The sequence below is a fragment of the Wolffia australiana genome, chromosome 17 (assembly GCF_029677425.1).
Source record: "Wolffia australiana isolate 7733 chromosome 17, ASM2967742v1".
NCBI classification, from domain to species: Eukaryota; Viridiplantae; Streptophyta; class Magnoliopsida; order Alismatales; family Araceae; genus Wolffia; species Wolffia australiana.
The window spans coordinates 10,938,852-10,963,248 of record NC_135851.1 but is presented as its reverse complement, the minus strand read 5'-3'; the positions used below and the strand labels follow the sequence as shown (position 1 = coordinate 10,963,248).

At 50.6% G+C, this 24,397-nt stretch overlaps 1 protein-coding gene and 3 long non-coding RNA genes across 4 annotated transcripts; 2 read left to right on the top strand and 2 right to left on the bottom strand.

Moving 5' to 3' along the window:
* The first annotated feature begins 8,046 nt into the window (after positions 1 to 8,046).
* On the top strand, positions 8,047 to 8,400 carry LOC144714226 (cysteine proteinase inhibitor 1-like). Its single transcript, XM_078588921.1, has one exon. It carries the CDS (start codon positions 8,047 to 8,049, stop codon positions 8,398 to 8,400), a length of 354 nt encoding a protein of 117 aa, XP_078445047.1.
* Positions 8,401 to 10,211: 1,811 nt separating this feature from the next.
* LOC144714569 (uncharacterized) lies at positions 10,212 to 11,594 on the bottom strand. The gene is made up of 2 exons (XR_013584392.1): positions 11,442 to 11,594; positions 10,212 to 10,477 (listed from the first exon to the last, which is right to left on the bottom strand). It is a non-coding gene; the product is annotated as an uncharacterized LOC144714569 (long non-coding RNA).
* A 4,457-nt stretch (positions 11,595 to 16,051) lies between these two features.
* LOC144714434 (uncharacterized) lies at positions 16,052 to 16,405 on the top strand. Its single transcript, XR_013584357.1, has 2 exons — positions 16,052 to 16,147; positions 16,269 to 16,405. It is a non-coding gene; the product is annotated as an uncharacterized LOC144714434 (long non-coding RNA).
* Positions 16,406 to 17,955: 1,550 nt separating this feature from the next.
* Positions 17,956 to 19,501, bottom strand: LOC144714492 (uncharacterized). The gene is made up of 2 exons (XR_013584365.1): positions 19,192 to 19,501; positions 17,956 to 18,221 (listed from the first exon to the last, which is right to left on the bottom strand). It is a non-coding gene; the product is annotated as an uncharacterized LOC144714492 (long non-coding RNA).
* Positions 19,502 to 24,397: the final 4,896 nt, after the last annotated feature.

Below are 24,397 nucleotides of genomic sequence, written 5' to 3'. Positions count from 1 at the left end.
GGCTCGTAGCTTGGCGCATTGCACGTACCATCGAGAACCATCGTCCTCGTTATCGTCATACATGCATTTCTGTTCTCCGCATATCCATCGGTTGACGTCGTGGACGTAACCCGATTAGTTAGTGATTCGACACCGAGTTCCTACCCTCGGTGATGGTCGGACGCGTTGAGACGTCGTCCGGCATCAAATTGGTATCAGAGCCCGGCTGTGGTCGCCCACAGCGCGTCTCCGACCGCGCATCGCATCGCGCATCGCATCTAGTGCATCGCATCCATCGATTTCGTGCATCCATATTGATACCCAGGAATGGCGTGAGGCGATCCGCCACGGATGGCGCAGCGGAGGTTCTACTCTCCCGCGGACGAGTCAAACCGTCGCGAGACGAGAGGCAACGAGATTGCCCTCTCGGGACCTCAACCGCCTCGCCGCCGCGGATCCTACCTTACCCCATATCGAGACACGCGGTCCCACCCGGCGTCACGGGTGCTCAGGCGATCGGGATCACCGGCATCGCCGGTGGTTCACGCCGTCCCAGCACTCCCACGCGGCACACCGCGCGTCCTCGGCGACTCGATCGGTGACTACGAGACCAGGATACCACGAGGCGGCGACCACGGAAATCTCCGTCGTGAGTACTCCCCAGGCGACCCCTGCACGGGTAGAGGGCGAGGGGCGGCGCCACTCGCCAGTACCGCCAAGAGAAGAACTTCCGGAAGACCAAGGAGCTCAACGTCGCGCGCCGGCAGCTAGGACGGGCGCTTGAGCGGATGCTCGCCACCCGAGTGTCCGAGCACGGAGTTGAGGCGGACGGTTGCACGAGGCCCTCGCCCCCTTACGGGGCGGTAGACCCGAATACCGTGGTCACCCGACCCGGACCTTGCTGATGATTACGAGGTCCTGATCGCCCATTTACGGCGTCGCCACGATACGCCTAGCTAGAGAACCGTCGTGACCCACAGGATGTCGCGCTTGGGACATGCATCGCCAGCGGGGCGACTCGCCGTGGCTACGAGGTCCTTATGCTCGACCTGATCTCCCAATACGCCAGTCGAGCGACCCGAGCGTGACTATCCGGCTCGTCGGTTCGACCCGTTCCTCCCGTGGTCGCGGTTCGACGAGCCACCGCGACGCGAGGACTACCGCCGCCACCCCGCCATATTACGGGGCTGACGGTGCATGCCCACCACCACATCGTCCGGTGCCTTTGGACCGAGCACGCGGATGGTCGTCCCTACCACGGGGCGACGCGGACACCACCCATTCCGCCCGTCGCCCCATGGACCAGCGGCGAGGACTACCGTGCGGCGGCACTATGATGGCGATGGCGTCGGCGCGAGGAGCATCGTGCACGCATCCGAAGGAGCGTGCGTGCCGGCGTACCGTCACGAGGGCTCGAGAAGCCCAAGGAGTTCATTGACTGGGAATCAAAAATGAACTCGTATTTCAGGTGGTACAGGATGGATGACGACCTTTGCGTCGAAATCGCGGAGACAGCTTGACGGACAAGCCAAGATCTTCTGGGAGAATGAGCAATTCTCCGAGCAGCGAGACAGCCCATCATGTCGTGGGCAGAAATGGAGCGGAAGCTAAGGAACAAATGCGTTCCCAGTACCAGATGACACTCTTCCTCTGTGGCTCGACCTTAAGCAAGGTCGACTCCGGTGTCGGAGTACATCGAGTCTTCGAGGAATGCGGATGCGTTGCCGTTCGTGGAGGATCCCAGCGTCATCATCGGCCTCTTCGCCCACGGTCTTGGCCCGCCTTGTGCAGCAAGGTCATGACTGCCAACGGCGAGGTCGGCCGAGGCATACCACCTAGTGGAACACATGGATCCGCCTGTCGAAGACACCCCGCGCCAACGCGCACACCACGCCGCGAGTTCCTACGGTTCGCTTGCACCCGCTCGTTCCACCTACCCGACCACTCGGGTCCCACGGTCACGGGGCAAGGAACGACCCCAACCACCTCGGTGGGGTCTACCCGCAAGCCCGGCCTCGGAGCGATGCCCCGGCCCGTAGCGCTGCACCAAGTCAAGCACACATCACGTGCTACAAATGCCAGGGCACCGGGCACGCACACCAATGCCCATCTACACTTTTGATTGATGTCGGGAAGAACAGGATTATTGCGATGGAGCCGACGTACCCAGGAGGACCACTATCACGGTAACGAGGAATGCGCCTTGAGTACGAGGAGCCGATGGAGATAGGATTCATCCAGATCATCGAGCGAGGAGCCCCACGTGACAGGCCGTCGTCCGTCCGGCCGTTAGCCAACATCGCTGTCGACACACCCGGCAGTAGAGATAGGATATCACCGCGGGTTGACAACTCCGCTAGACTTCCACGGGCTGCTCAACAGCCGACACCGTTCGTTGATCGGCCACCCGCAGCGATCTTCTACACGTACATCAAGATCAACGGCAAGGCGTGCAAGGTGATCGTGGATAGCGATGTTGCATCAACGCGATCTCAGATACTATGGTCAGCGGCTTAGGTTGACCGATAGAGCACCACGCCTGACGTTTCGTGGATCGGCTTCATCACTATCTGTGAAGCGTCGCTGCGCGTCCCTGAAGGTGAACACATACGCCGAGGCGTACTGCGTGATGTACTACCCATGAAGGTGGGTAGCATCATCCTCGTCGGCCATGGTTATATGATCACGACGTCACCTTAGCAGGCGCGTGAACACCTGCTCCTTTATGCACCAGGGCGGCGAGTTACGTGGCACCCGTACACCTGGCCGAGCAAGCGGCGCGACCCGACCAGTAGGGTTAGTGATAGTCCGAGGACCCTTATTCACTCGCGACCTTGGCCGCGAGGGTGACGATACACCTATGTGTCTGGTCACCCTTGACGTCCCTGCTGACAGTGGTGACCCCTCGCACAGAGGTTGAGGCTCTCCTATCGGAGTTCGGAGATGTCTTCCGGAAGAGCTACCTGCCGATTACCCCGATGAGGAACATACATCATGCCATCGACTTGGTGCCGGCGTCGCCGAACCTACCGCATTACGCATGGAGCCGCCATGCACGAGGAGTTGCTACGGCAAGTGAGGAGCTTTTGGAAGGGCCTCATTCAGGAGAGCATGAGCCTGCGCAGTACCCGCTCTCCTAGCGTCGAAGAAGGATGACACGTGGCGCATGTGTTGCGATAGCCGTGCCATCAACAAGATAACGGTGAAGTACCGTTTTCCCATTCCGCGTGTGCAGGATCTATTCGACATGATGGCAGAATCCACTATCTTCTCCAAGATAGACTTGAGGAGTGGATACCATCAAATGCGGATCCGTCTGGCGGCGAATGGAAGACCGCCTTTAAGATAAAGGATGGTTTATATGAGTGGAGGTTATGCCTTCGCCTCTCCAGCGCCCAGTACCTTCCAACGTCTCATGAACGCGAACTGCGCGCCTTCATAGGAAGTTCGTGGTCGTCTCGCCGGCGACATCCTCGCTCTACAGCAGATCCAGAGCGAGCATGCAGACCACCGCAGGTCTGCACCATCCTCTGGCAGGAACAGCTCTACGCCCACCCCAAGAAGTGTAGCTTCCGCGTCCGAGGTTGCCTTCTTAGGGTTCATCGTGTCCGCCAGCGTTACGCCGACCGGAGAAGGTCCGGGCCATCATGTCGTGGCCGACCGGCAAGCATGCACGACGTTAGGAGTTTCATAGACTGGCGACTTTCTATAGACGATTCATACGGAATTTCAGTTCCATTCGGCTATCACCGACTGCCTCAAGGAGGAGTCGTTACTGGACACGGCAGCAGAGAGCTTTCCAGCAGATAAAGCTCATGATGACACAGCGCGGTACTACGGCTTCCGACGGGAAAGTGTTCGAGGTTACATGCGATGCCTCAGGTATCGGCATCGAACATCCTCGGCCGGGAGGGCCACCGTCGAGTTCTTCAGCGAAGCTGAATGATGCAAAGCTTCGATACTCCACGTCACGACAAGGAGTTCTGCGGTCATCAAGCCTTACGGCATTGGAGACACTACCTCCTATCATCGGAGTTCGTGCTCTTCTCGGATCACGAGGCGCTCAAGTACCTGCACTCGCAGCAGAAACTGGCGATCGCACGCCAGGTGGGTCGGTACCTGAGGACTACACCTTCGTCATCAAGCACAAGAAGGGCAAGAACAACGTTGTGGCGGCGCCCTCAACCGGAGAATTCACGTGCTCAACGTCATGAAGGTGACAGTCTTGGGGTTCGAGACCATCCGAGATGGGTACGATAACTGCCTGATTTTGGCCCCATCATCGCGAAGTCCGAGGACCATCCCAGGATTACAAGGACTATGTCGCTTCGGCGGATACCTGTTCTTTAAGAACAGATTGTGCGTACCGCACATCACTCGTGACTTCCTCACTTGGGAATGTCACGCGGAGGCCTTAGCGGTCATTTTGGCGCGACAAGACGATCGCCGCCATGGAAGGCCAATTCTACCGGCCTTCCTAAAGCGCGATGTTGGCAACATAGTTGATGCCGTGTGTATGTGCCTTGGCCAAGCAGGTCAAGAAGCGCCGGACTTTATACCCCATTGCCCGGCGAGGCGTCCACAGACGGCGTGAGCATGGACTTCGTCTTGGGACTGCCCGCACGCGGCACCACGACTCCATCATGGTAGTCGTGGATAGGTTTTCGAAGATGGCCCACGTGCCTGCGCGAAGACGTCGACGCCGTGAAGGTCGCCCAGATCTTCTTCCAGAGATCGTGCGCCTCCATGGCTCGCCATCCTCGATCGTGTCCGATCGTGGCGTGCGCTTCACGAGTTACTTCTGGAGGGCCTGTGGAGCCTCTTGGGCACGGCTCAAGTTCTCGACTGCCTACCATCCGCAGACTGACGGTCAGACGGAGGTGGTCAATCGTAGCTTGGGCAACCTACTACGTTCCCTCGTAGGCGAACACCTCGCATCTTGGGATCTTGTCATACCACGCGCTGAGTTCGCATACAACTCCTCGGTGAACAGAACCACCGGGTTGAGCCTCTTTGAGATCGCCTCGGCCAGGCACCCCGTCGACCCTAGACCTAGCTCCCAGATCCTCATGTTAGAGTTTCCGAGGCACTTGCATTTGCCCAGCATGTCTGCATTACATCATCGCATTCATGATAGGATCACGCAGCAAAATGCATTGTACAAGCAAGCCGCCGACTTGCATCGCCGACCAGAGCATTTGGCGTGGGAGACCTAGTGATGGTCAGACTCAGGCGGAGAGATACTCCGGGCGGCAACGGCTGCATGCTCGCAGCGCCGGCCGTTCTGGATCCTCCGTGAGTGGGCGACAACGCGTATGTCGTCGAATTCCTACGTGGGAATAGGCTCTACATTCAACGTGGCGGACCTAGCTCACCGGGCCTTCTTCCTCCCCACCCAGCCTCTCTAGACCTCCAGCGTGAGTGAGTTTGCCGACACCACTCTCGATTGTTTCACCCGATAGCGAGGCAATCGATTGTGTACTGCAGAGGTAATTGACCATGCAGGTGGGAAGCATAGAGGAGATTCCTGTACGTTAGGGCCACACCTGCGCGGACGACACGTGGATTGCAGAAAGGAGCTCCGACGCCTCGTCCGACCTCCTTCCGTCGCGATCCTCCACCCTGACTCGCGGAGTCGAGTCCTTCCCACCGGGAGGGTTGATGGCGCGTCACCACCGGGCGTCATCGAGCCAGCAGCGGAGCAACAGGACTTCCCGACTCAGCACCCGAGAGCCGGCACTACCCAGCTCGCCACCGAGACGAGTCCAGCCACCACGACGAGCCGCGCGGCAACACGGGATCCGCATTCCGTTACTCGGCATGGCGGACGCCGACCACCGGAGCACACCGTTACAGTCAGTTACTTTATCTTATAGTTTTCCCTTTATTCGTATTGTCGTGTAGCGGGGGAAGGGCCCATAGGAGGAACCCTTTTCCCCCCTTTTTTTCATGTTGGGCCTGACAAGCCCGTTTCCTATTTTCCTGCTTATTTTCTCTCCCTTTTATTTTGTGTTATTGGACATAAGGAAGGGCCATCTGCACCCATGTATAAGGGGAAGAGGTTGGCGCTTCCCTTACCTTGACCTAAATTTTTGAAGAATTGCATTTTGAGAAAGAAGGGTCAGGTCGTGGAGAAGAATAGAAGAAAGAAGAAGAAGAGGAGAAAGAAGAAGAAGAAGAGAGGAAGAAGAGAGGAAGAAGAGAAAGGGAGAGGGAGGAGGAAGGGGAGCCGCCGCGCACCGCCAGCGCCACGCCGCCGCGCGCCGCGCGCCGCCATCGCCGCCGCGGCGCCACGCGCGCGCGCGCGCGCCGCGTGCCGCCACCGCCGCGCCCGCGCGCCACAGCGCGCGCGCGCGCCGCGCGCGCGTCGCAGCCCAGCAGCGCCGCTGCGCGCGCCCACCTCGCGCCGCCCGCGCGCGCCGCCGCGCTTGCGCGCGCGCCGCCGCGCGCCGCGCGCCGCGCGCCAGCGCGCGCGCCGCGCGTGGACGCGCGCCAGCGTCGCCCGCACCGCCGCCGTGTCGTCCGCGCTGCCGCCGTGCCATCCTCGCCGCCGCCGTGCCGCCTGCCGCCGCACCACTGTGCCGTCGCTCCGCTCACGCCCTCACCAAGCTGTCGCTCCGTGTCGCGCTAGCCGTGACCGTCGTCGTCCGACCGCGGCAACATCGCCGCCGTGCTCGTGACGTCGTCCCACCGCACTGCTGGCCGTCGACCATGCCACCTGCACGCTCGCGCGCCGCGCGCAACCGCCCCTCCGCAACAGTCAACCTCCGGCGCCCGACAACTCCCTCCTCCGGAACCAGTTGATACGAAGATCCGTCGCCAGCGGCGAAGGTACTCTGCTTCCCTCGCCTCTTTCGTCATTTATTTCCTTCAGTATTCTTCGTATTGCCTCCACCGCTCGGGTTAGATAGGTGAGTGAGACAGATTGAGAGAACGCAGAAACAAAGACGAGCGTCTTGCCTGCCAGTGCAGTCGGGCGCCCGACGCGTGGCGTTCAGTGGGAGTTACCCCATTCGGCGGCGTCGCGCGCCTCGACCGCCTCGGGCGACTTGGAGGGCTGGTTCAACCTAGCTAGGTGACCCGTCCCGCTCGGATCGGCTCGTAGCTTGTCGGCGCATTGCGTACCATCGTAGAACCATCGTCCTCGTTATCGTCATACATGCATTTCTGTTCTCCGCATATCCATCGGTTGACGTCGTGGACGTAACCCGATTAGTTAGTGATTCGACACCGAGTTCCTACCCTCGGTGACGGTCGGACGCCGTTGAGACGTCGTCTGGCATCACAGAGAGAGAGAGAGACACGGCGCGTGAGAGGAGAGCGAGAGCGGGGTCGTTTTTTGTTAAAAATCATTGCCCATCCCAAAATGTGATCGGATCTTGTCTGCGCTCGGATCGGCGGTGCGGATCCGGACTACCTCGCCCATCCCATTCGCCGACTGATCGGGAGTGTGAACCGCGAGACTTTTTTTTGTTCTTGGATTGTTGCTCGCGATAGTGGGTCAACCACGATCGATTACGATCGGGATAGCGGCACCTGAAACTGCGCTGACGATGAGCAAAACAAGACTGCCCGTGCTTTATCTGGCTGCGACCAAAATAATTTAATCAATAGATGTGCCCTTCTCTTGTTCGATACAACATTTCCCCGTCCTGGTTTAGAGACGCTCTAAATCTCAGTTACCACGGGCTACCGGTTGCGACCCATGAAATTCATGCCACACGCCACCGGACCCGGAAATCCGTTCCCCGGCCTACTATCGCTTCTCCAAGTTTTTTTTCTTCTTTTTTTCAGAAGTTGGTGGAGCCGCACGAAGGTTAGAGAGAGGCCTTCCACAAGTCTCCCCCATTTTTTGCTGAGGCATGCGGTATTTGACTCTGCGGCCTACGGTTGATCTCTAGACACGGAACCTAAGCTGTGATAACCTAATGACCAAACATGCAAAGCTCCGTCACACGCGTTTCTCCCCACCCTATATAAGATGCGCTCCGTGGAGTTCCATGCAACACAGAACAATCACAACTCCTCAGAAAAAGATAGACACCCACAACGATCCACAAGTGCACGATGAAGACCCAGTCAGCTCTTCTGCTCCTCGCCGTCCTTTCGGCCGTCGCCATCCAGACTTATGCGACCCTGGAGAATCCGACGCCGCCCGGATGGAACAGGATTAAGAAGCCAGAAGACTACCAGCATGCGCTGGACGTGGCGCAATTCGCCGTCAGGCGCCACAACAGATTGACACGCGACGACCTACGCTTCGTCCGGATGATCAGGGGCTACGTCAACGGCCAGTACTACCGCCTCGTCATCGAGGCCGAGGACGACGTCAAGTCCCAGAAGTACGAGACGCTCGTGCGTGAGAGGGTGCCCAACAGCGTCAGGAGCTCATCTACTTCAGGAGCTCTTGAAGCGTCTTGATACTGTCCCTGGAAGGAACAATCCTCTTGTCAATTCAATCATGAGCTTGACTCACGCGAATAAAACTCTGGCCAGATGGGTCCGACCTTGACTTTCTATCCTTGTCTTGTGTTCATAGTGCAGAAAATCCCCATTCCCATCTACGTTCGCACAGCCGTCTTTCCTTGCGCCCCGCATCGGCTTTGGTGTCCCGCCCCCTCTATGCCTCATCTGTATCTCGCCACGGTTCAAATCTGACTCCCTCGTTGTACTCTAGTCCGCGCTCAGCGATGCGCTCGTCGCACGGATTCATGAGTGTCAATTAGAAATCAGATGACATTTACCGGAACGCATAAACCGGTGCTGGGTGAGAGAGAGGGATAGGAGGGACCAGAGCTCCATAGAAATAGAAGCACGGTTAGAGAGAGGGATAGCGGATAGGAGGAGAGGGCGCAGGAAGAGAGAGTCGCAAAGACAGGCGTACAAACAGAGAGAGAGAGAGTGCAAGGAGCGACGGAGCAAGAGAACAAGACAGAGGGATAGATTGAAACAGTCACAGCATGGGGAAAGGAGAAAGAGAAGACAAAGGAGGGGGGGACAGCAGAGAGATAAATAGGAAGACTAACGCGGGAAACAGAGTGAAGGAGATATAGGGATGGAGAAGCAGATAGAGAGACAGTCAGCAGATTGACATAGAGAGACGGGTTGAAGTCTTAAAAGACAGACACTGTGAGACGAAGAGAGAGGGGAGGGAATAGATAGAAAGAGACGCTGTGTGAGTGAGCGAGAGGGAGAAGGAGAGAGCGAGAGGGCGTGGGTGAGACAGAGAAGGATGATAGTGAGAGAAACACAGAGAGAGAGAGAGAGAGTGAGAGCTGGAAGCAGGGAGATAGAGGGAGAAAGATCCAATCTGCTTCGCGGTCGAGCTTGATATCCCCAGGAGATGTTTTTTTTGAAGATAGCCGCTGATAGTGACCCAATCGTGATCGATCACAATCAAGATCGGCCCACAACGATGCATGAGGACGACGCGGTGAAGTTCACTCAAGGGTATGAGTAGAGTAGCGTGTGCGGTGCGGTGCGAAAATCCGCACCGACTGTGTGAATTTTCACACGCACCATAGGGGCTGTGCGACATGCGGTGTGGTTTCGTGCGGAAATCCGCACCGCGCATCGCACACTTGGAAGTTGATTTTTCCTTTAAAAATTTTAATTTTAAAATTCACTCTTAACTTGGGAAATTATAATACGCTAACCGTTAAAATCCAAAGATAATCGGTATAGTTCTTTAAAGTTCAAGAAATTGCTTTATTAATTTTAAAAATATTTTTTATGGGAAACAACAATCTAAAAGTAACCGTTAAATGAAAAAGATAACCGACAGAAGTCATTCAAATACTAAAAAGGTCTTACTTAATTTTAAAAATAATTTCTAAGGCAAAAAATAATATAAAAGTAACCGTTAAGTTCATAATATTTTTTAAAGAAGTCATTAAAATACTAAAAAAATCTAAATTCATTTTAAAAACCATTTCTAAGGCAAAAAATAATATAAGATTAACCGTTAACTTCATGATTTAATCGACATAAGTCGTTAAAAATCTAGAAATTTCTTAATTAAATTTAAAAATCTTCTCTGATGCGAGAACAATAGTAAACTAACTGTTAAATTAAAAAGATAATCGATAGAAGTCGTTAAAATTCTAGGAAATTCTTAAGCTGCAAATAATGTTGGACGATGTGATAATTTCCAGTTCTTGAGGGGGATGCGTACATTCTTATATGAGGTGATGACGCGCCTCGATGTGTGGAGCCACTTCCACTAGATCTCATGATCACAAAGTAGTACTTAAAATAACAGGAAAAGTAGGGAGAGTATGGCGATCAACATGGATAATATATTATCTATGTATCAAATAAAAAATCTGATAGGGAGAATATTAGTCAAAATAAGGAGCTTCCAGTTGACTCAAACTTTTGAGTGGTATGCTCCTCCATGTCTTTTGAAATCCCTTGTGAACAATCATTCTCTTTTAATCCCCAAGCCGAACGCAGTGGCATCCTCCCCGTGAGCGACCCTTATCTCTTGCCTTTGATTCTTCTCCAACAGAAAAAAGAAGAGAAGAAAAGGGTAGAGGAAGAAAATAAATAAGAATGAAGGAGAGAAGAAAAAAGGAAGAATAACTAGGAAGAGTCAAGCCGCACAAGAAAAAATAATACGAACAGAAAAAAGAATGAAGGAGAGAAGAAAAAATGTAAGAAAAAAGAAGTAAAAGAAGATGAAGAAGACAAGAAGAATAAAATTAATAGGCATAAGAGAAGAAACAAGAGGAAGAAAAAGAATAGGGAGAAGAGGAAGAAAATAAAAAAGAAGAGAAGAAAAAGGTAGAGGAAGAAAATAAAATAGAAGAAGAAGAAGAGAAAAAATCAGAAGAGAAGAAAAAGGTAGAGGAAGAAAATAAAGAAGAAGAAGAAGAGAAAAAATCAGAAGAGAAGAAAAAGGTAGAGGAAGAAAATAAAGAAGAAGAAGAAGAGAAAACAGAAGAGGAGAAAAAAAGAAGAGAAGAAAAGGTAGAGGAAGAAAATAAAGAAGAATGACGTAGAGAAGAAAAAACAAAGAATAACTAAAAAATTTCAAGCACAAGAAAAATAATAGGAACAGAAAAAGAATGAAGGAGAGAAGAAAAGGAAGAAGAAGAGTAGAGAGAAGAAGAAAATAACAGGAAAGAAGAGGAAGAAAACAAAGAAGAAAAGAAGAATAAAACAAATAGGCGTAAGAGAATAAACAAGAAGAAGAAGAAGAAGAAGAATAGAGAGAAGACGAGGATAAAAAAGACGAGAAGAAACAGGTAGGCGAAGAAAATAAAATGGCAGAAGAAGAAAAATGAACAAAGAAATTATAGCAGTACAAGAAAAACGATAGGATGGAAAAAAAGAATAGAGACAAGAAAAAGAAGAAGAATGGAGAGAAGAAAAAGAAGAGAAACAAGAAGCGGCAGAAAATTAAACAGGAACTAAAGGATAAAATTGCAGAAAATTACATCTAAATTCGAAGAAGGTACCTGAAGAGGATCGTAGAACAAGTCAAAATCAGAAGCTCAACGAGGAATAATAGATCTCAGCCCCTCCAAAGCGACCCAGATGGAAGAAGAAGGAGAAGAAAAGGGACCAGAAACAGGAAAATAGATCGTATGAATCAAAGCAGCGTGAAATCAAATTCTGGGGAACCCTCTGCGCTGGAGAGCACTCAGGCAGAGAGAGGGGGGAAAGAAGACGGATTTGGAGAGGAAATGGTTGGAAAATGGCTCTGGGAGCGAGGCTATGGAGGGGGCGGGTGATCGATAACGATGGAGGAAGCAGCCGCGAAGACCGACAGCCTTCCAGGCGAGAGGACTCAGAGAGAGGCGGTCAGGCGGGAGAGGAGAAGCGCGAGGCGAGAGGGGAGGGGAGGGGTCGCCGAACTTATTTTTGCACATTCGCACATAACCGCACCAGACCCGTGTGCGGTGTGAAGTGCGGTCTGGGAACATTGTGTGCGGTGCGATGTGCGAATTTCGCACCGCACTGCACTGCACACGTTCGCCCGTTCGCTCGCCTGACGGACCTTCCCTAGTTATGACCGCGAGCCTCGTCGCAAGGCCCACAGATAAGCTCACAAGCGGCTGCCAACTTGGAACCTGGGTGGTTCATGCTTAGTGGATTCTTGATTCTTTCTACTATATCTCTTTGCTTTAGGAGGATTCCTTTTATTAGCGGTGTTCATGGGTCGCCTTGCTGTGAGTAGAAGCGAATCTTGATGTGGCGGGATTGGGTTAACCGGTTCATCCATGTATCGTGGTGTCAAGCTTTTACCTCTCGGGAAAGCTGAAGAGAGCGAAGTCGCGGAGATGATCAAGCGCGACGTTGCTGAACGAGATGGAGCGAGATACAACGAGATGAGATACCACGAAACGAGATGTACATGAAACGTCAAGAAAGGGGATGGAGGCGAGATTTCACAAAATGTGAGATAGGTGAGATCTCGTGGAACTTGATGTAGGTGAGATGTCCCAGACGCGATGCATACGAGGAAGCAAGAAAGGATCTACAGACTAGGTATCACGAGACAAAGCGCAGGCGTGACATCACGAGAGTACGAGAATGGCAGAGACAAGATATAACTGTGAGATGAAGTGATAGGAGTTGACATGTGGCGCCAAATATCACGAGGTATAACTATGGGATGGAGTGATAGGCGCTGAGAGGTGGTCAGGCGAGGCGAGAGATTTTACCGCTCATCTTGTATCCGGATATCCCACGACTTGCCTCATTTCTTGATGTCTCGTATGGTGTCGAGCCATCTCATCCCATCTCGAGAAATCTCGTGGCTCACGTGGCTTTGTGATATCTCATCTCGTGTCATCTCGTGATATATCATACATCGTGTCATGGTAACTCCCATCTCGTGATATTTCCACTTATATCATCTCATATCCTTGCTTCGTCATATCTCTCCTCCCGCGGCATCTCATCCCGCATCATATTTTGCCGTCTCTTCTCCTTGAATCGAGTCTAATGCCATCCCGTGATGTCATCCCATCGTGCGTCATCTTGTCCTATCTCTCCTCATGAAATCGAGTCTAATGCCATCTCGGGATGTCATCGCATCCCACCATCTCGTTTCCTCAAATCTATCTCATCTCGCGACTTATCGCCTCGCATTACCTCGCGTCAAGTCATCCACTCCGGGGATATCTCTCTCATCTCGCTGACATATCGCCCCGCATCCTCTCATCTCGCGGTATCTCATTCCCTACCTCGTTTCCTTGTATCTCTCATATCCTGTTAGCCCGCCTCTTTTATGTCATTCCATCTCGCCACATCTGCTTACTTCTCACCGCGATAGCTCGAGCCTCCCGATAAATCACACTTAACTCTTTTCCCGGATATCTCTCTCGTCTCAATCATCTCACCTCGTGCCAGGATAAATCTTGCCTTAGCTCGTTTCAACCATCTCTCTCGTCTAGTGATATCTCGTCTCTACCAACACATATCCTCCCGTGATATCTCCTCTATCCCTTCTGAAACTCACTGAGAGACAAGACACTAGACGAGAGAGATGTTTTCATTTGGTGTAGGCGAGAGATTAAGAACAGGGATTCCAAAGTGATGTTTTCATTTGGTGTAGGCATTCCAAACTGGTAGGAAAATTTATAAAATTATTAAGTTATGTTATCTTTCCCTTCTTCAATTCTAGTTGAGAAAGAAATAAAGCTTCTCTAGGCAGAAGTAACAAACTCAAAAAATTAATGGAAATATTCAGTCGACATTGAGAAAAAATTGGAATAAAATAATGAATATTTATATAGAGAATTCGGATATCGATATGCATCCAAAGTCGATATAAAAATATATTTTGGTGAAAATTTAGTTGCGGAATATTTCAATTTTTGAAATAACAACAGACACATGCGACTCGTCAAATGTCTCGCCAATGACGAGATATAAACAACCCCGGATAGCCAGAGAGAGCGACAGAGAGAGACAGCGACAAATAGAGAGCAAAAGAGAGAGAGAGAGAGAGCGAGCGAGACAGAGAGGGTGTGAGACAGAGAGTGTGTGAGAGAGAGGGAGAGAGCGTGTGAGTGAGAGTGTGAGTCAGAGAAAGAAAGTGCGAGAGAGAGTGAGTGCGAGAGAGACTGTGTGAGAGTGAGTGCGCAAGAGACTGTGTGCGAGAGAGAGTGAGTGCATGAGAGAGAGGGTGCGAGAGAGAGTGTGTGCGAGAGAGAGTGAGTGCGAGTGAGAGTGAGTGCACGAGAGAGTGAGTGAGAGTGAGAGACAAAGTGCGAGAGAGAGAGTGTGCGAGAGAGAGTGAGTGCGAGCGGGTGTGTGGGAGAGAGAGAGAGGGAGAGAGAGAGAGAGAGAGAGAGAGAGAGAGAGAGAGAGGAAAGAGAGCAAGAGAGAGAGTCGGAAGGCAAGAGACGGACCGAGTGGCAGCAGGACAGACAGTGCGTGACAGAGAGAGACAGAAAGGGAAGTAGGAGATAGGTGTTTAAAGAGAGAGGAACGCGAGCAGTAGAGCGAGAGTGAGACAGTGCGTAAGAGAACAAAGGAGACGTCGCGTGAGACAGATAGAGACGGAGGGAGAGCAGTAGAGCAAGAGGCGGGGGATGGGAGAGAGAGAGAGAGGAAGGAGAGAGATCAAAGGGAGACACAGAGGAAGGACGGAGATAGAGCGAGATAGACAGAGAGAGAGAGTGAAAAGGAGAGAGAGAGAGAGAGAGAGAGAGACGGTGCGCGACAGACGGTGCGCGAGGTAGAACACGGACGGAGAGACATACAACGAGAAGAGAGACAGTGAGTGGGAGAAACAGAAAGGGAAAAAGAACGAGACCAATTGAGGGAGAGAGAGAGCGAGAGAAGGTCCGTGAGAGAAAGACTTGGTGGGTATGAGCGACAACGAGAGACAGCGAGGGAGAGCGAGAGAGAGAGCAAGAGAGAGAGAGCGAGAGAGAGAGAGTGCGAGGAGAGGGCGAGAGCGAGAGAGAGAGAGAGACAGAGGAGAGAGCGAGAGCCAGAGAGACAGTCCGTGAGAGAAAGACTTGGTGCGTATGAGCGACAACGACAGGCGGCGAGAGCGAGAGATAGAGCAGGAGAGCGGTAGAGGCAGAGAGAGAGACACGGCGCGTGAGAGGAGAGCGAGAGCGGGGTCGTTTTTTGTTAAAAATCATTGCCCATCCCAAAATGTGATCGGATCTTGTCTGCGCTCGGATCGGCGGTGCGGATCCGGACTACCTCGCCCATCCCATTCGCCGACTGATCGGGAGTGTGAACCGCGAGACTTTTTTTTGTTCTTGGATTGTTGCTCGCGATAGTGGGTCAACCACGATCGATTACGATCGGGATAGCGGCACCTGAAACTGCGCTGACGATGAGCAAAACAAGACTGCCCGTGCTTTATCTGGCTGCGACCAAAATAATTTAATCAATAGATGTGCCCTTCTCTTGTTCGATACAACATTTCCCCGTCCTGGTTTAGAGACGCTCTAAATCTCAGTTACCACGGGCTACCGGTTGCGACCCATGAAATTCATGCCACACGCCACCGGACCCGGAAATCCGTTCCCCGGCCTACTATCGCTTCTCCAAGTTTTTTTTCTTCTTTTTTTCAGAAGTTGGTGGAGCCGCACGAAGGTTAGAGAGGCCTTCCACAAGTCTCCCCCATTTTTTGCTGAGGCATGCGGTATTTGACTCTGCGGCCTACGGTTGATCTCTAGACACGGAACCTAAGCTGTGATAACCTAATGACCAAACATGCAAAGCTCCGTCACACGCGTTTCTCCCCACCCTATATAAGATGCGCTCCGTGGAGTTCCATGCAACACAGAACAATCACAACTCCTCAGAAAAGATGAGACACCCACAACGATCCACAAGTGCACGATGAAGACCCAGTCAGCTCTTCTGCTCCTCGCCGTCCTTTGGCCGTCGCCATCCAGACTTATGCGACCCTGGAGAATCCGCGCCGCCGGATGGAACAGGATTAGAAGCCGAAGACTACCAGCATGCGCTGGGCGTGGCGCAGTCGCCGTCAGGCGCCACAACAGATTGACACCACGGCGACCTCGCCGTCCGGATGATCAGGGGCTCGTCAGCGGCCAGTACTACCGCCTCGTCGCCGAGGCCGAGGGCAACGTCAAGTCCCAGAAGTACGAGACGCTCGTGCGTGAGAGGGTGCCCAACAGCGTCCGGGAGCTCATCTACTTCAGGAGCTCTTGAAGCGTCTTCGGTACTGTCCCTGGAAGGAACAATCCCCTCTTGTCAATTCAATCATGAGCTTGACTCACGCGAATAAAACTCTGGCCAGATGGGTCCGACCTTGACTTTCTATCCTTGTCTTGTGTTCATAGTGCAGAAAATCCCCATTCCCATCTACGTTCGCACAGCCGTCTTTCCTTGCGCCCCGCATCGGCTTTGGTTTCTCGCCCCCTCTATGCCTCATCTGTATCTCGCCACGGTTCAAATCTGACTCCCTCGTTGTACTCTAGTCCGCGCTCAGCGATGCGCTCGTCGCCGCAGTTCATGAGTGTCAATTAGAAATCAGATGACATTTACCGGAGCATAAACCGGTGCTGGGTGAGAGAGAGGGATAGGAGGACCAGAGCTCCATAGAAATAGAAGCACGGTTAGAGAGAGGATAGCCGGATAGGAGGAGAGGGCGCAGGAAGAGAGAGTCGCAAAGACAGACGTACAAACAGAGAGAGAGAGAGAGAGGGAGAAGCGGAGCGAGAGAGCAAGACAGAGGGATAGATTGAAACAGTCACAGCATGGGGAAAGGAGAAAGAGAAGACAAAGGAGGGGGGGACAGCAGAGAGATAAATAGGAAGACTAACGCGGGAAACAGAGTGAAGGAGATATAGGGATGGAGAAGCAGATAGAGAGACAGTCAGCAGATTGACATAGAGAGACGGGTTGAAGTCTTAAAGACAGACACTGTGAGGCGAAGAGAGGGGAGGGAATAGATAGAAAGAGACGCTGTGTGAGTGAGCGAGAGGGAGAAGGAGAGAGCGAGAGGGCGTGGGTGAGACAGAGAAGGATGATAGTGAGAGAAACACAGAGAGAGAGAGAGAGAGAGTGAGAGCTGGAAGCAGGGAGATAGAGGGAGAAAGATCCAATCTGCTTCGCGGTCGAGCTTGATATCCCCAGGAGATGTTTTTTTTGAAGATAGCCGCTGATAGTGACCCAATCGTGATCGATCACAATCAAGATCGGCCCACAACGATGCATGAGGACGACGCGGTGAAGTTCACTCAAGGGTATGAGTAGAGTAGCGTGTGCGGTGCGGTGCGAAAATCCGCACCGACTGTGTGAATTTTCACACGCACCATAGGGGCTGTGCGACATGCGGTGTGGTTTCGTGCGGAAATCCGCACCGCGCATCGCACACTTGGAAGTTGATTTTTCCTTTAAAAATTTTAATTTTAAAATTCACTCTTAACTTGGGAAATTATAATACGCTAACCGTTAAAATCCAAAGATAATCGGTATAGTTCTTTAAAGTTCAAGAAATTGCTTTATTAATTTTAAAAATATTTTTTATGGGAAACAACAATCTAAAAGTAACCGTTAAATGAAAAGATAACCGACAGAAGTCATTCAAATACTAAAAAGGTCTTACTTAATTTTAAAAATAATTTCTAAGGCAAAAAATAATATAAAAGTAACCGTTAAGTTCATAATATTTTTTAAAGAAGTCATTAAAATACTAAAAAAATCTAAATTCATTTTAAAAACCATTTCTAAGGCAAAAAATAATATAAGATTAACCGTTAACTTCATGATTTAATCGACATAAGTCGTTAAAAATCTAGAAATTTCTTAATTAAATTTAAAAATCTTCTCTGATGCGAGAACAATAGTAAACTAACTGTTAAATTAAAAAGATAATCGATAGAAGTCGTTAAAATTCTAGGAAATTCTTAAGCTGCAAATAATGTTGGACGATGTGATAATTTCCAGTTCTTGAGGGGGATGCGTACATTCTTATATGAGGTGATGACACGCCTCGATGTGTGGAGCCACTTCCACTAGATCTCATGATCACAAAGTAGTACTTAAAATAACAGGAAAAGTAGGGAGAGTATGGCGATCAACATGGATAATATATTATCTATGTATCAAATAAAAAATCTGATAGGGAGAATATTAGTCAAAATAAGGAGCTTCCAGTTGACTCAAACTTTTGAGTGGTATGCTCCTCCATGTCTTTTGAAATCCCTTGTGAACAATCATTCTCTTTTAATCCCCAAGCCGAACGCAGTGGCATCCTCCCCGTGAGCGACCCTTATCTCTTGCCTTTGATTCTTCTCCAACAGAAAAAAGAAGAGAAGAAAAGGGTAGAGGAAGAAAATAAATAAGAATGAAGGAGAGAAGAAAAAAGGAAGAATAACTAAAAAAATTCAAGCCGCACAAGAAAAAATAATACGAACAGAAAAAAGAATGAAGGAGAGAAGAAAAAATGTAAGAAAAAAGAAGTAAAAGAAGATGAAGAAGACAAGAAGAATAAAATTAATAGGCATAAGAGAAGAAACAAGAGGAAGAAAAAGAATAGGGAGAAGAGGAAGAAAATAAAAAAGAAGAGAAGAAAAAGGTAGAGGAAGAAAATAAAATAGAAGAAGAAGAAGAGAAAAAATCAGAAGAGAAGAAAAAGGTAGAGGAAGAAAATAAAGAAGAAGAAGAAGAGAAAAAATCAGAAGAGAAGAAAAAGGTAGAGGAAGAAAATAAAGAAGAAGAAGAAGAGAAAACAGAAGAGGAGAAAAAAAGAAGAGAAGAAAAGGTAGAGGAAGAAAATAAAGAAGAATGACGTAGAGAAGAAAAAACAAAGAATAACTAAAAAATTTCAAGCCGCACAAGAAAAAATAATAGGAACAGAAAAAAGAATGAAGGAGAGAAGAAAAAGGTAGAAGAAGAGTAGAGCGAAGAAGAAAATAACAGGAAAGAAGAGGAAGAAAATAAAGAAGAAAAGAAGAATAAAACAAATAGGCGTAAGAGAATAAACAAGAAGAAGAAGAAGAAGAAGAATAGAGAGAAGACGAGGATAAAAAAGACGAGAAGAAACAGGTAGGCGAAGAAAATAAAATGGCAGAAGAAGAAAAATGAACAAAGAATTTATAGCCGTACAAGAAAAACGATAGGATGGAAAAAAAGAATAGAGACAAGAAAAAGAAGAAGAATGGAGAGAAGAAAAAGAAGAGAAACAAGAAGCGGCAGAAAATTAAACAGGAACTAAAGGATAAAATTGCAGAAAATTACATCTAAATTCGAAGAAGGTACCTGAAGAGGATCGTAGAACAAGTCAAAATCAGAAGCTCAACGAGGAATAATAGATCTCAGCCCCTCCAAAGCGACCCAGATGGAAGAAGAAGGAGAAGAAAAGGGACCAGAAACAGGAAAATAGATCGTATGAATCAAAAGCAGCGTGAAATCAAATTCTGGGGGAACCCTCTGCCGCTGGAGAGCACTCCAGGCAGAGAGAGAGAGGGGGGAAAGAAGACGGATTTGGAGAGGGGGGAAATGGTTGGAAAATGGCTCTTGGAGCGAGGCTATGGAGGGGGCGGGTGATCGATAACGATGGAGGAAGCAGCCGCGAGACCGACAGCCTTCCGGCGAGAGGACTCAGAGGAGAGGCGGTCAGGCGGGAGAGGGGAGCGCGAGGCGAGAGGGGAGGAGAGGGTCGCGAACTTATTTTTGCACATTCGCCCATAACCGCACCCAGACCGTGTGCGGTGTGAAGTGCGGTCTGGGAACATTGTGTGCGGTGCGATGTGCGAATTCGCACCGCACTGCACATTCGCCGCGTTCGCCCGTTCGCTCGCCGCAAACGGACCTTCCCTAGTTATGACCGCGAGCCTCGTCGCAAGGCCCACAGATAAGCTCACAAACGGCTGCCAACTTGGAACCTGGGTGGTTCATGCTTAGTGGATTCTTGATTCTTTCTACTATATCTCTTTGCTTTAGGGAGGATTCCTTTTTATTAGCGGTGTTCATGGGTCGCCCCCTTGCTGTGAGTAGAGAGCGAATCTTGATGTGGCGGGATTGGGTTAACCGGTTCATCCATGTATCGTGGTGTCAAGCTTTACCTCTCGGGAAAGCTGAAGAGAGCGAAGTCGCGGAGATGATCAAGCGCAGCGTTGCTGAAGCGAGATGGAGGCGAGATACAACGAGATGAGATACCACGAACGAGATGTACATGAAACGTCAAGAAAGGGGATGGAGGCGAGACTTCAAAAAATGTGAGATAGGTGAGATCTCGTGGAACTTGATGTAGGTGAGATGTCCCGAGACGCGATGCATACGAGGAAGCAAGAAAGGATCTACAGACTAGGTATCACGAGACAAGGCGCAGGCGTGACATCACGAGAGTACGAGAATGGCAGAGACAAGATATAACTGTGAGATGAAGTGATAGGAGTTGACATGTGACGGCGCCAAATATCACGAGGTATAACTATGGGATGGAGTGATAGGCGCTGAGAGGTGATCAGGCGAGGCGAGAGATTTTACCGCTCATCTTGTATCCGGATATCCCACGACTTGCCTCATTTCTTGATGTCTCGTATCGTATCGAGCCATCTCATCCCATCTCGAGAAATCTCGTGGCTCACGTGGCTTTGTGATATCTCATCTCGTGTCATCTCGTGATATATCATACATCGTGTCATGGTAACTCCCATCTCGTGATATTTCCACTTATATCATCTCATATCCTTGCTTCGTCATATCTCTCCTCCCGCGGCATCTCATCCCGCATCATATTTTGCCGTCTCTTCTCCTTGAATCGAGTCTAATGCCATCCCGTGATGTCATCCCATCGTGCGTCATCTTGTCCTATCTCTCCTCATGAAATCGAGTCTAATGCCATCTCGGGATGTCATCGCATCCCACCATCTCGTTTCCTCAAATCTATCTCATCTCGCGACTTATCGCCTCGCATTACCTCGCGTCAAGTCATCCACTCCGGGGATATCTCTCTCATCTCGCTGACATATCGCCCCGCATCCTCTCATCTCGCGGTATCTCATTCCCTACCTCGTTTCCTTGTATCTCTCATATCCTGTTAGCCCGCCTCTTTTATGTCATTCCATCTCGCCACATCTGCTTACTTCTCACCGCGATAGCTCGAGCCTCCCGATAAATCACACTTAACTCTTTTCCCGGATATCTCTCTCGTCTCAATCATCTCACCTCGTGCCAGGATAAATCTTGCCTTAGCTCGTTTCAACCATCTCTCTCGTCTAGTGATATCTCGTCTCATCTCACCATATCTCGTCTCTACCAACACATATCCTCCCGTGATATCTCCTCTATCCCTTCTGAAACTCACTGAGAGACAAGACACTAGACGAGAGAGATGTTTTCATTTGGTGTAGGCGAGAGATTAAGAACAGGGATTCCAAAGTGATGTTTTCATTTGGTGTAGGCATTCCAAACTGGTAGGAAAATTTATAAAATTATTAAGTTATGTTATCTTTCCCTTCTTCAATTCTAGTTGAGAAAGAAATAAAGCTTCTCTAGGCAGAAGTAACAAACTCAAAAAATTAATGGAAATATTCAGTCGACATTGAGAAAAAATTGGAATAAAATAATGAATATTTATATAGAGAATTCGGATATCGATATGCATCCAAAGTCGATATAAAAATATATTTTGGTGAAAATTTAGTTGCGGAATATTTCAATTTTTGAAATAACAACAGACACATGCGACTCGTCAAATGTCTCGCCAATGACGAGATATAAACAACCCCGGATAGCCAGAGAGAGCGACAGAGAGAGACAGCGACAAATAGAGAGCAAAAGAGAGAGAGAGAGAGAGAGAGAGAGAGCGAGACAGAGAGGGTGTGAGACAGAGAGTGTGTGAGAGAGAGGGAGAGAGCGTGTGAGTGAGAGTGTGAGTCAGAGAAAGAAAGTGCGAGAGAGAGTGAGTGCGAGAGAGACTGTGTGAGAGTGAGTGCGCAAGAGACTGTGTGCGAGAGAGAGTGAGTGCATGAGAGAGAGGGTGCGAGAGAGAGTGTGTGCGAGAGAGAGTGAGTGCGAGTGAGAGTGAGTGCACGAGAGAGTGAGTGAGTGAGAGACAAAGTGCTGAGAGAGAGTGTGCGAGAGAGAGTGAGTGCGAGCAGGTGTGTGGGAGAGAGAGAGGAGAGAGAGAGAGAGAGAGAGAGAGAGAGAGAGAGAGAGAGAGGGAGAGAGAGAGGGAAGAGAGAGCAAGAGAGAGAGAGAGAGAGTCGGAAGGCAAGAGACGGACCGAGTGGCAGCAGGACAGACAGTGCGTGACAGAGAGAGACAGAAAGGGAAGTAGGAGATAGGTGTTTAAAGAGAGAGGAACGCGAGCAGTAGAGCGAAGTGAGACAGTGCGTAGAGAGAACAAAGGAGACGTCGCGTGAGACAGATAGAGACGGAGGAGAGCAGTAGAGCAAGAGGCGGTGGATGGGAGAGAGAGAGGAAGGAGAGAGATCAAAGGAGACACAGAGGAAGGACGGAGATAGAGCGAGATAGACAGAGAGAGAGAGTGAAACGGAGAGAGAGAGAGAGAGAGAGAGACGGTGCGCGACAGACGGTGCGCGAGGTAGAGACACGGACGGAGAGACATACAACGAGAAAGAGAGACAGTGAGTGGGAGAAACAGAGAGGGAAAACGAACGAGACCAATTGAGGGAGAGAGAGAGCGAGAGAGAAGGTCCGTGAGGGAAAGACGTGGTGGGTATGAGCGACAACGAGAGACAGCGAGGAGAGCGAGAGAGAGAGCAAGAGAGAGAGAGAGAGAGAGAGAGAGTGCGAGGAGAGGGCGAGAGCGAGAGAGAGAGAGACAGAGGAGAGAGCGAGAGAGCCAGAGAGACAGTCCGTGAGAGAAAGACTTGGTGCGTATGAGCGACAACGACAGGCGGCGAGGGAGAGCGAGAGATAGAGCGGGAGAGCGGTAGAGAGAGAGAGAGACACGGCGCGTGAGAGGAGAGCGAGAGCGGGGTCGTTTTTTGTTAAAAATCATTGCCCATCCCAAAATGTGATCGGATCTTGTCTGCGCTCGGATCGGCGGTGCGGATCCGGACTACCTCGCCCATCCCATTCGCCGACTGATCGGGAGTGTGAACCGCGAGACTTTTTTTTGTTCTTGGATTGTTGCTCGCGATAGTGGGTCAACCACGATCGATTACGATCGGGATAGCGGCACCTGAAACTGCGCTGACGATGAGCAAAACAAGACTGCCCGTGCTTTATCTGGCTGCGACCAAAATAATTTAATCAATAGATGTGCCCTTCTCTTGTTCGATACAACATTTCCCCGTCCTGGTTTAGAGACGCTCTAAATCTCAGTTACCACGGGCTACCGGTTGCGACCCATGAAATTCATGCCACACGCCACCGGACCCGGAAATCCGTTCCCCGGCCTACTATCGCTTCTCCAAGTTTTTTTTCTTCTTTTTTTCAGAAGTTGGTGGAGCCGCACGAAGGTTAGAGAGAGGCCTTCCACAAGTCTCCCCCATTTTTTGCTGAGGCATGCGGTATTTGACTCTGCGGCCTACGGTTGATCTCTAGACACGGAACCTAAGCTGTGATAACCTAATGACCAAACATGCAAAGCTCCGTCACACGCGTTTCTCCCCACCCTATATAAGATGCGCTCCGTGGAGTTCCATGCAACACAGAACAATCACAACTCCTCAGAAAAAGATAGACACCCACAACGATCCACAAGTGCACGATGAAGACCCAGTCAGCTCTTCTGCTCCTCGCCGTCCTTTCGGCCGTCGCCATCCAGACTTATGCGACCCTGGAGAATCCGACGCCGCCCGGATGGAACAGGATTAAGAAGCCAGAAGACTACCAGCATGCGCTGGACGTGGCGCAATTCGCCGTCAGGCGCCACAACAGATTGACACACGACGACCTACGCCCGTCCGGATGATCAGGGGCTCGTCAGCGGCCAGTACTACCGCCTCGTCGCCGAGGCCGAGGACGACGTCAAGTCCCAGAAGTACGAGACGCTCGTGCGTGAGAGGGTGCCCAACAGCGTCCGGGAGCTCATCTACTTCAGGAGCTCTTGAAGCGTCTTCGGTACTGTCCCTGGAAGGAACAATCCCCTCTTGTCAATTCAATCATGAGCTTGACTCACGCGAATAAAACTCTGGCCAGATGGGTCCGACCTTGACTTTCTATCCTTGTCTTGTGTTCATAGTGCAGAAAATCCCCATTCCCATCTACGTTCGCACAGCCGTCTTTCCTTGCGCCCCGCATCGGCTTTGGTTTCTCGCCCCCTCTATGCCTCATCTGTATCTCGCCACGGTTCAAATCTGACTCCCTCGTTGTACTCTAGTCCGCGCTCAGCGATGCGCTCGTCGCACGGATTCATGAGTGTCAATTAGAAATCAGATGACATTTACCGGAACGCATAAACCGGTGCTGGGTGAGAGAGAGGGATAGGAGGGACCAGAGCTCCATAGAAATAGAAGCACGGTTAGAGAGGGATAGCCGGATAGGAGGA